The sequence below is a fragment of the Pollicipes pollicipes genome, unplaced genomic scaffold (genome assembly GCF_011947565.3).
Source record: "Pollicipes pollicipes isolate AB1234 unplaced genomic scaffold, Ppol_2.1 Scaffold_7262;HRSCAF=8765_pilon_pilon_pilon, whole genome shotgun sequence".
Classification (NCBI taxonomy): domain Eukaryota; kingdom Metazoa; phylum Arthropoda; class Thecostraca; order Pollicipedomorpha; family Pollicipedidae; genus Pollicipes; species Pollicipes pollicipes.
The window spans coordinates 18,915,332-18,928,296 of record NW_023597055.1 but is presented as its reverse complement, the minus strand read 5'-3'; the positions used below and the strand labels follow the sequence as shown (position 1 = coordinate 18,928,296).

General features: G+C 61.4%; 2 protein-coding genes across 3 annotated transcripts in view; one reads left to right on the top strand and one right to left on the bottom strand.

Moving 5' to 3' along the window:
• The window catches only part of LOC119113860 (vitamin D3 receptor), a 117,506-nt gene that overhangs the window by 42,854 nt on the left and 61,687 nt on the right, over positions 1–12,965 (bottom strand). The window lies entirely within an intron of this gene.
• Positions 2,287–10,215, top strand: LOC119113861 (BUB3-interacting and GLEBS motif-containing protein ZNF207). Of its 2 annotated transcripts, XM_037238093.1 has the most exons (4): positions 2,287–2,443; positions 3,570–3,671; positions 5,122–5,188; positions 9,717–10,215. In XM_037238093.1, exons 1-4 carry the CDS (start codon positions 2,294–2,296, stop codon positions 9,737–9,739), a joined length of 342 nt encoding a protein of 113 aa, XP_037093988.1. In that variant the 5' UTR covers positions 2,287–2,293; the 3' UTR covers positions 9,740–10,215. The 2 variants fall into 2 exon arrangements, with proteins under 2 accessions (XP_037093988.1, XP_037093987.1); XM_037238092.1 differs by lacking the exon at positions 9,717–10,215 and having other exon boundaries at positions 5,122–6,600.

Sequence of the window (12,965 nt, the reverse complement as noted above, 5' to 3'; positions counted from 1 at the left end):
GCCGCTGCACCCGCCACGCAGCAGCCGTTCTCGGGCCTGCCGCCGGCCGTGCCCGCCATGCCGGGCGTGGCGCCGGGCGCCCCCATGATGCGCCACATGGGGCCGGTGGCGCCCATGCCGCCGTACATGCACCATCCGGGGTGAGTGCGGCGGCGGCCGCGGTGGAGGTGCTCACGCGGATGTGGGCGGGCGACTCTGTCGTGGGCGCGTTGCTGGGGTTGTGGTTCCGGGTTTTATGCCTTGGTTTGAGTGGGGCTGTAAGCCGTGTTTGGTAACGGACTCCAAGTTTGCGATGTGTGAAGATATCGGATGGTGCCATGATAGTGATTATAACAACACCTACGTTTTTGGTCTGCCTTGGTTTTGTCAACGTTTCCATCTCGTGACACGCTTACAGATTTGAGAAAACTGGCTTGTCGCGGGCTATATGCATGCCGCGTGCGGATAGTGCCTCGACCTTGGCAACATATACCAGTGTGTCTACCGTCTGTAAGCTTAACACCCAACACATTCTCCTGCACGGCTCGGTGAGCCGGTGTTCACGTGGCCTGACGGCGCGATGTGTTGCAGCATGATGGGCCCCATGGGACCGATGGGCCCGATGGGTCCCATGGGCCCGATGGCCGGCATGCCGATGGGAGGCCGGCCGATGGGCATGCCGCCCGTGGGCCCCTCGCGGCCCCTCTTCCCGGCCGCCCAGGTGGGTATGGCGGCGGGCCGGCCCCGGACGCCCGCCGGAGGCCCGGCGCCGCCGCTCCCGTGCGCAGACCGGTGGAGCGATGCGGTACTCACGTTTTTCTTTGTCAGTCTGTGCAGTGCGTTTACGTGCTGTGACGGTGTTCTGTTTGGTGGAATGTTGGACTCATACCAGGCATCATCTCACCGTCGAACATGATGAGTTCGTCGTTAGTTGACATGCGTAGGAACATCAGTTCATGATGCTGTTGCTAGTATTGGATGGACATATATGGGAACATCAGTTCATGATGCTATTACTAGTATTGGTTGGAAGTTTTTATGATTCGCTACATTTTGTTCAGCTATAGCTGCGTTTCTGGTGATGTGTGATGCTAATGCATGATTTATAGCATTGCGAATTATTTCATAATCAGTTGACACAAGACTGGGTCCATCGATAGGCGTGTTCGTTATTTTTGCCATGCCCGTTGAGGCCGCGGCAGCAGTGCCCTCCTGCCCGTGGCCGTTTTCCGTACCAATGCTTCTTGTCTCGGCCGACAGGTGTCGGCGCCGGCGCCGGCCTTCAGTACAAGCAACCCACGCTCCACGTTCCCGGCGTACAGGTGAGTGTTGGCGGCTGGCGTGCGGTGCGCGCGCGATAGTGATGGCCAGGCTCCGTGGGTCTAACGCAGGCGGCGACGGCGCGGCGCCGCTGGCCGCCTGCGTGCAGCCTGGCCTGCTGCCTTGAGCCGCGGCACGCTGGCCAGGACCGAGGCTGGCGCACTGTCTGCGCGCTGGCGGAGGGCGTTTGTGGCTTTCTGTATACAGCGTTGATGCATCATGCATCATTACATGTTGATGTAACTGAACAGTTTAATGCCTTGTTTACACTCCCGGCGGTCAGCGGCGGGCCTGACCCGCTAACCGGCGGTGTTTGTTCAGTCTGTTCAGCGTCCCGTTCTTGTTATGAGGGAATTTGCGTCGCCTGTCAGCTCAGCACTCTGGGATGATCGACTCATGAGTGTGCCGCCCTGGCCGGGCATCTTCCCATGTCGCCGTCTCGTAATCAGCCGGCTCGGTCACAAGACCGGAGGACAAGGTCACGACGTCAAACGTCCGTTCTCTTCACCCGCTGCGCACTCCGCTCGCGTTAGCAGTCGTGGGCCGGCAGCCTAGGATCGCGCGCCGCTGTGTCGACAGCGCCGCCTTCCTGCCGAGCGTGGTGGTGTGGCTTCCACACCCGGCCGTTGGTATCCAGCCGCTCGTTCGACGTTCGGTGACGGCTTTGTCTCAGGGCCTGACCCTGTCCTCGACCCAACAGGAGCTCGCCGGGCGCCCACAATCGCGCCGCCCAGCCGGTCGTGGCGTGCCGCTCCCGGACTGTGCGCTGGTGTGGTTTCTCCGCGGTGTACGCAAACCTCCCGGCGTCGGCCCGTCCCAAAGCTGCGATCATCCCCGTCCTCGCCGAGCCTCGCCGCGCCCGTCCGCCTCCGCCGACCGGCGGCCGGCGCGGGACGGCGCGGCGCCCGAGCCCTGCCGCTGACCCCGCCCGCGCGCTCCCGTCCGCAGCCAGTCGGCGGCCACGGTAGCGAAGCCGCCGTCGCTGCCGCCGGGCATGCCGCCGGCGGCAGCAGCGGCGGCGGCGACGACGGCGGCGGCCGGCCCGGCGCCCACGGCCACCGAGATCAGCCGCAAGCCGGCGCTGGTGCAGCAGACCGGCGGCGCCACCAGCAAGATCATCCACCCCGAACAGGACATCTCACTGGTCAGTGGGCGGCGGCGCGCGCCGGACCGGGGCCTCGCACTGGGCAGCAGTAAGCGGGGTACACACCGGGCCAGGGATTATTACTGGGCAGTAGTGCACGTACCGGAGCGGGACGTTTTAGTGGCCACTGGCCTGTCGGTAGAAGCACACCAAAGTATAACATCTCATTGGTCAGTAGTGTACACAGCAGCAACGCACGCGAGCAGGACATCTTACTGGTCACTGGTGAGTAGTGTGCACCGGGCCAAGGCATGTCATTGGTTACTAGTCAGTAAGGTACGTCTGAAAATGTCCAGTAGAACGTCGCTGGTCAGTAGTGTGCACCAGACCTGTACTTCTCACAGGTCAGAAGAGTTTGCACATACTGGGAAAGGCGTCTCATTGAGCAGGTCAAGAACCAAAGCAGGATGTGTCACTGATAATTGGGATTATGTCTTGCTCATAGTTTTGACTGGCCGGGGTTGGATTCAGTACTTTGCTTCTTCACCCGCGTGTGTTTGCCGGAATATTTATGGCAGCGACGTGAAGAAACGGAGGAGGTCGAGTAAGCAAACTGGCGATGAGACGTTTTAACAAGTCGAGATCGCTTACTCTTTCTGTACCATGAAGACCAAGTTGTATGGCGTTTCGTGTTTACGAGATGTGGAAAACGCATGGGCAGTTGTATGCGAGATCGCTTCTGTGAAAAGCGGTCGACGAGGATCGGCACAAAGATAGCTTTTCGCCGAGACATAAGGTGAAAAGGTGAATCGAAGTTGGCTCGATCTCGAGATTTCTCTCGGCGTGAGCGGCTAATTTTGTGACTGTATCGCCGGCCGGGCTGGGCGATGACGTCAGCGCCGTAGCCGGCCGCGCCTGTGATGCCACTTTGGACCCGCCGCCGCCCTGATCCGCCTCCCTTCACGAGTCGCGGTGTCCCGGTGGTGATGGCTGACCGAACGTCGTGGGCTCCCCGCGCGAAGGCGTGTGGACTTGTTCGCTGGAGTGAGATCACGGCGGGTGCGTTCCGCTGCGTTAGGTGTGTGACCGGTCCTACCGTGCGCGCAGTCTGCCGCAGCTTCAGGACCGCGGGCACGGGTGTGGCGTGGTCAGGAGCGCCACTGACCGGAGTGCCGTGCCGTTTCAGGAGGAGCGCCGCTCCCAGCTGCCCCGCTACCGCCAGCCCCAGGCTCGCCCGCCGGCGGCGCCCCACCCGGCCATGATGGCCGCCCAAGGACCGCCGATGCAGGTGGGTTTTCCCGGCAGCCCCCCCCCCCCCCCCCCCCGATGGCCCCCTCCAGCCTCAGCCCCGGCCCCGGCTCCGGCGGCGGCCGGCGCCGTGCTCTGGGCACGGCCACCGGATGACGTGGTTAGTTGATGAGATTGCGCTCGTTCCAGCGCGGAAGGATTATATTGCGCCGGGAGAAAAGATGAGCCCCACTTTTAATTTCCATGAGTGTGGCAGCTAGCTGCCTGATGTCGTTATTTCGAACCGCTAATGACATTGCCCGCAATTTGTTCATAAAGAGCTGATAACCCGCGGGCCGCCGCAGCTCAGAGAAAGTCTGCCCCGAAGGTGGGTTTCTGTGGCGAATCTTGGAAAATCGGATTAGTTTCGACTGTGATATTTGGTGGCGCTGTTTCTGACGACCGCCGGCGGGTTCTGACGATAAGCCACTGAGCCATTTGGTTACGGCGCGCAGTGAGTTATCATTGAAAGGCTGCATGCTCCCGTGGCGCGTGCCGCTCGCGGGACCAGCTGGCACGTGACTGCTGGTGCCGCTCGCGGGACCAGCTGGCGCGTGACTGCTGGTGCCGCTCGCGGGACCAGCTGGCGCGTGACTGCTGGTGGAGTGGGGCTCGGGGCTCGGAATCGGCCGCATCTGCTTCCTTAAAGGAGCGGCGGCTCCTTTGTGGATCGAGAATTGTCGACGTGAGTCTGGAGTGTTCGAGATATTGCCTGCGGCGGTTAGCGAGTCCTCTTCGTATGCAGGTCCCCGTGTGGCGCAGATACCGGGCTGCGTTTTTAACTGCCCGTCAACGAAATGAATTGACTTCTTGTGGAGTCGGAATCTGAGCGGGTGTTGTTCGCCATTCTCTCGCCCTAAGTTGGTTAGAATCAGTAGCATTTGCCGTGCGCTACAGTCGACGTCGTTGCGACAATGTCTGGACGAAGTCCGGTTCCGATAGCTGGGTAGGTTAGAGCACCCGCCTTCCGTGCCGTGCACTCGCCCGTGACGGGGTGGGTTCGAGTCGCCATAGGCGCTCACTATCAGCCCCGGACTGGAATGGCCTGCGGGCGGTGGCAGCGGGCCGCTGCCGGTCCGCTAAGGTCAGAGGGCAGGCTGGACCGTGCCGAGCACCGTTCATCGACACGTTGAACTTCCGCCGCGAGGTCCTCCGCTGGCCGGCGACGACTCGATCGGGCGGGGGGCTCCGGGGCCACACGACGGGCGGTGCTTAGCGTGGGCGCTGATCCCAACAACCGATCCGATCAAACGATCCGGACTACATCCGGCGAGGGACCGGGCACCAGTACCGGGCCGTGGCGTGGCGTGGCGTGGCGCTGCCGTACGGCGTACGGGGCCCACCGGCCTCCCGCGGCCGCGGCCGACCGCGCGCGGCTGTGTGTATGTGTATGTGTGTGAGCCGCGCTCTCGCCGGCTAGTGACCGTGCGTGCTGTCTGTGTGTCCGCCAGATGGGGATGATGCGTCCGGGCGGGCTGCAGCAGCCGCTCATGATGGGCCGGCCACCGATGGCCACAGGTGAGCAGCCCCCACCCGGACCCTGACCCTGACCCTGACCCTGACCCTGATCCTAACCCTGACCCTGATCCATGACCCTGACCCTGATCCCTGACAATACCCCCTTCTCCAAGCCCAGACCGCAGCGCAAGGCTCGGCACCATGTGTCAGTCCTCCCGCCGACCTCGCTCTGACCCCGTCCCGGCGTCGGCTGGGCGACCCCGTGCCGGAGCGGCGTCTGCCGGCGCGGTCAGCGCCTCCGCGCGTCCGCCGCGGGGGATCTGCTGCGTGGGACGGGCGTCGCCCGGCGCGTCCTGAGGTCAGCTGTCAGTCAGCCGTTAAGGAACGGGGGACATGACGGGCGTGTTTATGGGGTCAGTGGGTGCAGCGTAGGTCAGACGGTCACCCGGGTGTATAGCTACTAGGCGCATTCAACAGCTTTCAAAGCCAGTGCGTGAGCAGGGCTTGTAATTCAGCCAGATGAATCCAGGTGCTGCCACTCTGTGTTTTGTTGCCGTTTTGCAGGATAAATTCTGCATAAACGGACAGAAACTGAAGGCCATAAGGTACCCCTTTTAGTGCGTTAAATTATCGTATTATAGTTGCAGCGTATGCTTTTAACTGTTAAAGACTGGTGATCATGGCCTGTCACGTGTGACTGCGTTAGAGTGCGTTATAATTGAGATGTATGAATGTATTATCCGGCAGTTAATACAGATATATAACACCATGGAAATAAACTCAAATGAGGAGCACAATCAAATCTGCTTCAAGAAAGTGAGCACTAACCGATGCTTCAAATAATAAAAATGCAATAAAAAGTCATAACCTAAAATGATACTGCATCCTTTGCATCCATCTGCATCCTTCGTGACATGCGTATCTAGTTAAACAAAAAATTCCAGGGCCACGAGGCACACAGTGGCACGAGGGATACACGGTATATGCTGCTCCAATGCTTCCAGTGCTGGATCCAAGTGAAGACAACGGGACCGCGGGCCCCTAGAGCGCGAACATAACCCTCGTCAGCTCTCCACGGCGGTTTCTCTCATCCGGTTGTAACCGATAAAATCCCGCTGGCAGGCCTGTCTCGGTCGGCTGCTGCCGCCTCTGTGCACCCGCCCTCCGCGCGGAGGCCCGCAGGTCTGTCTCGGCGGGCTTCTGTCGCCCCCGCGCACCCGCCTCCCGCTCGGGGGCGCTGGCAGGCCGTGCTTACGCGGCGGGAGCTCCGAGAGTGGCGGTCGCTGCTGACCGCTGCTCTCTGGGGAATGTGTCGGGTCGCCAGGCTCAGCGTCGCGTCGTAGTCCTCAACGCCACACGCTCGTTCCCGTCGGCTTGTCGGCCCACGTCGGCAGACGCGGCCCTCGATCCGTGCGAGAGCACCGGGGACCAGTCCGTGCGGGCAAGTCCGGCCCCCGGGTCAGGTCGGCGGGTGCAGACGCCAATCCAAGCAGCGGTGCTGACAGCACTGTGTGCAGGCCGACACAGCGGCCGCAGGTGTCGCTCAGCGGCGCGTCGGCTGTGACGGCCCGCCCCGGCCGTGGTGAACCGACACAGCGGCCGCAGGTGTCGGTCAGCGGCGCGTCGGCTGTGACGGCCCGCCCCGGCCGTGGTGAACCACCGTGCCGCTGAGGGACCCGTGTCCACCGTGTCCACTGTGACCCCCGGGCACGCCCCTCCTTGTTGGTCAGCGGCGCGCCGGCTGTGACGGCCCGCCCCGGCCGTGGTGAACCACCGTGCCGCTGAGGGACCCGTGTCCACCGTGTCCACTGTGACCCCCGGGCACGCCCCTCCCCCCCCCCCCCCCCGTCTCCAGCGGCGGGTCACCCTGAGTTTGTGCAGGGCACGGGTTAAAGGAGACGACCTTGGTGTCGGCCGCCATCCAGCCGCCTCCCTCACAGATTTGGGGCGTCGTTCAGCAGTATTCGCGTCATGCCGCGAAGAGAGAAAAAGAGACGCAGGAAACGCGCGGGGAGTGATCGGGTTCGGGGAGGCGCGCGGGGAGCGGCCAGTGCAGTGTAATGTAATGTACTGCTGGTCAAGGGAGTGATGAGTGAGAGGGTTAACTGATAGTGAAGTAGTTAAGCTGCGCATCAGGGAAACGGGGGAGTAGGCAGGGGGGAGGGGGCGTTTGGCTACGCGTCTGGGAAGTACGGGGTTTCGATCCTCTCAGTGCCGCCCTTCCTGCCGGAGGGAGAGGCAGACGACGCCATATAGCCTCAGCATCTGGGCACGTCTTTACGTTCCAATGACCACGAAGGAAGACGCGAGAGTTTTCACTCGCGCCGGCACGGTAGATGTGTTCGAAGGGGTCGGACGCGCAGGCACAGTCGGAATGCCCGCCGCCATGACACCGGACGCTGGAACACTTCTCCCCGCTCGCGCGTGTCATTTGTCTCGGGTCGTTGTTCGGCCGTAGGGTGACGCTCGCGCGAGCGGGGCCTGTCCCCTGTGGCCGGTCGGGGTGCGGTTCCTTGGCGTACGGCGTCGTTGTGTGTCGTCGTGGACGGTGCTGGCCCACTGTCGGGGTGTGCGCGACTGCTATTTTGCACGGTTGTAGTGCGCAGCCGGCGCAGAACAACTCCGAAGCGAATCTCGCCGCCCCGCCTGCGCCCGGCACGCGGAGCCGCCGGTCCCCGTGACTCCGCGTGACCGGCTGAGAGACGACCCCGTGACCGGCTGAGAGACGACCCTGGACGGCGGCTGGACCGCGGCGCTCCGCCCGCGTCCGGCCGGCGCCGCGCGTCGGCCGGGGCGGAGGCACGCCGTCAGCTGATGACGGCTCAGCGGTCGGCCGTGGCGACCGATCAGGCCCGCTCCACTTCGGTTGTTGTCTCCTGAACTCGCGCGAGCCGAGCTGTGTGCGGCGCCGTTTCCTGGCGTGTTTGCTCGCTCGCTGACGGTGCTGCTGACCGGACCGGCGGGCTCTGGTGCCGGCGGATGGGGTGGTCTGTCGTGGAGTCTCCTGCTGACGCGATGACGGGGGTCTCCGCCACTGCTCGTAGTCGGCGTCGCATCAGGCTCACGTCCAGCCTTGTGAAGCAGTCGCGAGTCGCCCACGCTCTCTATACCGCCCCCCCCCCCCCCTCGATCGCGTTTTCCATTGGCGTCTCCCCCTCCATCTGCCCTCAAGTGGGTGCAGTTCGGCATGACTAATGCAGCTTCCGCTCCAGCCTCGTTCGGGCCAGTGGGTCGAACGTGGTCCTGAACGCGTCTCAACTTGTCGGTGTCTGCAGATGTCAGCCGCAGTGGCGGCAGCGCCGCTGTAACCGACTGAAACGGGCAGGTGGTCTGCTGGGTTTCCCCGTATGTGACGACCATCCTTTTAGCCTCTGGTCCAGGGGTTCCGAGTCCCCGTGTCGGCTCGGCGCTGATTTGGAACGGTTTCCGTGCACCGCTGGACACGTATGCTTTGTAAGGCCGCCGCGGGCGAAGCAGGGCGGAGTGGCTGGAGACCCGGAGGTAGGTTGGGACGTGCTCGTCCCATTCAGGATTGCGAGCTAGACCTGTCTATTGGTATTGTTCGCCCCCATCTGTCGGCGCGTCTTGGATTGCTGAACCACCCGTCAGGAAAGGGCGGACGCGTAACTAGTGTTGGGGTTACCCCTTGGCGCCAATTTTACCGCCGCGCGAAAATCCTTCATTAGAATGCTGTCAGTGCCTCGGGGGCTAACAAAATGGCCGCCGGGCTCCCAGGCTCTTCTGTTTTAGACTTCGTGGAAGCCAAATGAAGTTAGCGGCGCATCCGGTAAGCCGTGAGCTCGCAGTGAATTTAGCCACATGGCCAGGTGACGCGGTTGGCCGCCAGAAACGGCTCGGTGTCCAAGCGCTCCTTTCAACGGACAGCTATTGAATTCCAGTGATTTGTGAACCCGTTGTAGATAATGTCGTCCGAAAGTGTAGCCGGCTGGCGATCTCTGCGATCTGGCGGCGCGTCTGCCGCTGCCGAAGCGTGCGGCCAGGTGCCAGCCCGCCGTCAGCCGCGCGGCGGCGGCCGTGCCGAAGCAGCGCAACTAACCGACCACCCCGGCATTTCACAACGTGCCCGACACGTTGTTGGGCGCGATGACAGCCCCCAGCGGTCCCCGGCAGCGGGGGCCGACTCGGCGAAATGCCGGCCCGCTCTTTATTCTAGGTCGGCGGGCGGCGCGCCCCGGCCCTGTCGGCGCGCCGGGCCGGCCGCTGCTCGGGGCCAGGTGGCGGCGCGACGCCGCGCGTGGGGGCAGGTGGTGCCGATGTGCGCGCGCGAGAGCGAGAGGCAGGTCTGTGCCGGCCCGTGTCGGAGCCGCCGTGGCGCGGCGTCGGCGCGGCGGGAGTCGCCCCTCCCGACCGCGCCCCGCCACCGGTCACGTGTCGGCCCACAGTAAGTGTTCACAGGTAGGCCCCGCCGACAGCGCGTGCGTGTGTCCCGCAGCGCCGCCGGTGCCCGGCGCGCGCGCGAAAGATAGAGAGAGGGCTCGCCCGTCTCCCAGGTTGGTGGCCGGCCGGCCGGCCGGCCCGTGACCCGTGTGTGCCCGGGCCTCCGCTGACCGGGCCGCCCCTCTCCCAGGTCAGCCTCCGCGTCCCTACTGAGCCGACGGTAAGTCGGCCGGCCGCCGCCTGCAGAGCCTCGCCTCGCACGAGGTAAGCGGCTGTCTGCCGACCGGCGCCCAGCGAGCGAGCGTGCGAGCGTGCGGAGCCGAGCGGCCGCGACTGGGGCAAGGTCCACCGCTGCCGACGACGACAACGCCGCCGCCGCCGCCGCCGCCGCTGCCGCCGCTGATGCCGCTGCTGACGACGAGGACGACGCCGACTCTGCCGCGTTCGTCGCGCGTTTTCGCCGGACGCGGCCAGGGTGCTGTTGGGCGCGGCGCGGCCGCGGCCCGCTGCGCCGGGTTCGGTGTCAGAAGGTGAGGTGGAGTTGGGGCCGTCGCGCTGCCGCCCTCGCCGTCGGAACGGCCCCTTTTGTTGTCCTCTCAGCGTGACCGCACGCAGGTAGGTGTTCTTGTAGCTCTGGTGTTCGGTAGATCGGTGTTCTGAGAGGTGCAGAATACATGTTCCAGAGCGCCGGGTGTTTCTCTGGTGACGTGACAGTTGTGCGCGGCGCGCAGACAAGCGGTATGGATGTGGTCGTTGGGTAATGCCACAGCGCGTGATGCCAGCGAATAGTCGCTTTTACCCGGTGGTAGGCAAATAGAGCGGTTGTCGGACATCTCAGTGCTCCGGTGGTAGTCGAATAAAACTAGTCGAATGTCCCAGTGTCCCGGTGGTAGTCGAAAAGAGCGGTAGTGGAATATCTCGGTTGTTCGGTGGTAGCCTAATAGAACGGTAGTAGAATAGAAAGGTAGTCGGAATATCCGGGTACTCTGGTGGTAGTCGAACAGAACAGTAGTCGAGGATCTCAGCGCTTCGGTGGCAGTCAAATAGAAAAGTAGTCGAATATCCGGGTACTCTGGTGGTGGGCGAATATCCCGGTACTTCGATAGGAGTCTAATAGATTAGAGGAATGGCGATGTTGACGGACCTGCTGGTCGTCGTCGAATAGGTCCGTGTCAGTTTTCTTCCGTCCGTGACACGTGGAGCGCGGAGAGTGCGAGTCAGCAGCGGCTTCGCAGTCGTGAGAATGCGCGATCGAAAGCAGAAGTGATCGTCTGGCAAGCCATGCGAGCCTCTTTCCTGGCTTGGAAGTTGAGGCCGATGGGTGCGTCAGCAGTGGGCGTCATTCACGTGCGGGAAAAGGCTACTCCACAGAAGCCACTAATGTCATGCGGTGTAACCAATCTGACGTTTCAAAGCGCCTGCAACCGGTCGCCCCCCGGAAGTGGTCTGATCAGAGTCGGGGGGGGGGGGGGGAAGGAGGGGGTCCTCCGGGTCGGCTTTAATCGTGCTGTGGCAGCAGGCTTCGCCATGTGGCCCCGGCCGCCGCCGTCTGGGCGTGGTCCGGGCGGTGAGGCGACGGACGCGTAACTAGTCAGTTTTACCGCGCGGACACGTGGCGGTAGAACTGCAGATGCGGGGTGGAACGGGATCCGGGACCGGTTACGAACACGAGTTTCGGTGGAGGCGCGGCGTTGGCGTGAACGGGCTTATCTCAAGCGGACCAGCTGTGGACCCGTCATCTGCGGATGAATAAAATCTCCACCGACGACACGACACGCACCGGGGGGCCGGCGCGTGTCGCTGGAGCTGCGCCGCTAATGTGGACCGCTGTCGCGCCAGAGAAGCTTGTTTGGACTTCGTCCACAGAAGCGCAGCTGTAGGGGTGACGGGACTGAACTGGGATGGAGCGGCCGAGCGCAAATGCCAGCTTGGGGCTGGTCGCTAGCGCTGGAGCGGTGGAAAGAACTAGCGTTGAATGCAAGGGACGGAGTGTGCGGACATGCGTCACCAGAACTGCTGCTGCGGTGCGACCCGCCGGAGACTTACGGCATTGGGTGTCAACGCGCTTTGGTGGAAGCCAGATGTGAACACGTGATGGTAGAACAGCGTTGGCGCAAACCCGCCCGTTCGTTCTCACCATTGCAGTACATGTGACACATCAGATGGTTGGCAATGGCGTAGCTTTAATGCATAGACAGGTCACGTCTGTCGAGTCGAACATTGCTCCGTGTTATCAAGCATCATTGATCACTAGCATCGTCATTCAGTACCTCGCGGTGGTTACTCCGTGCATACAGGTTTTCACCAGACTTGTGCTCGCTTCCGATTGCCGGAAATATCTTGCGAATTTTCGGAAGTTGCTGAAGTTGTTTAAGAAGAGTGGCTAGACCTGGTGGCTCTTGAGGTAGATATATATATATATATATATATATATATATATATATATATATATATATATATATATAGTACATAGAGGGTATATCCGCATGGTAATGAGCGCCGTCGCCCCTCGCTGATGCGGACAGTGGGAATTAGCTGGTGGGTGGTCGCGGTGATTGGGGATTGTTCTGACCGCCTGGCTGTAACTAACAAAATCACCAGCCAACCGGCTATTTTCTGATACACTTGACGTCCCGCTCCGTTAATAGAAAATGCACCAAAGAAGTTTGCCTTCAGGGCTTGGTATTGATGGTTAACAACTGCAGTGGGCCAGATTTTGCTCGTCTCCCATTCTAGCTTGCATCCTTCAATATAAATATAAAGCACAAGCTGTTCGAAAAACAGCAAAAGTGCGATTGCTGTCTGCGCTTTTCAAATTCAAGTTTATCGTTTTGTGGTGTTTATAAAGCATCATCATTCATTAGTGTGAACAGGAGGGAACATTATGTAAAAAGATAATATTAACCGGGTTACTTGCATTGAAGAGAAGTCTGCGCGGTACCGGTTCAGTAAAAACAAACTGGTTGGAATACTGCCTTTTTACTTAACTTTGCATCAGCTCATGAATGTTTCCAAACATGAGGAATTTACTTGTAAATTATGCATAGTCCAAAAGCGTCAACGCTGGCGCTTCGACCGATGAGCTGGTATTTCTTGCCTGCATAATTTTGATTGGCGTTTGATTTGAGTCGAGCGAGTCGGGACAGCGCTGTTATAGCGACACTTTCCAAGTGAATGCGGAGGACACGGTTGTAATCATTTGTGCCTGGCAGTCCCATGACCTGCCAAAGTTAGTGCCACCTAAGCCAGTACGTCTAAGGTCTGGTACTGTACCAGAGAATAGCCGGTTGTTGTGGTTATATCACTACACCGGTGAACTTTAATTGGCTGCGTACCTTATAAGGTGTGGCCAGGTCACGTTCAGAGGGGCGCATCAAAATGGGTTTCCAGGCACAGTACAGGATAGGTGCGAATCCATTCAGCCGAGCAACCAACGAAG

Bases quoted from the DNA above. Each gene is read 5' to 3' on its own strand.
- LOC119113861 (XM_037238092.1), top strand. From the start codon at position 2,294: ATGCCGCCGGCGGCAGCAGCGGCGGCGGCGACGACGGCGGCGGCCGGC. The intron at 2,444-3,569 runs GTCAGTGGGCGG...GTGCCGTTTCAG, and splicing joins CCGAACAGGACATCTCACTG to GAGGAGCGCCGCTCCCAGCT. The intron at 3,672-5,121 runs GTGGGTTTTCCC...TGTGTCCGCCAG, and splicing joins CCCAAGGACCGCCGATGCAG to ATGGGGATGATGCGTCCGGG.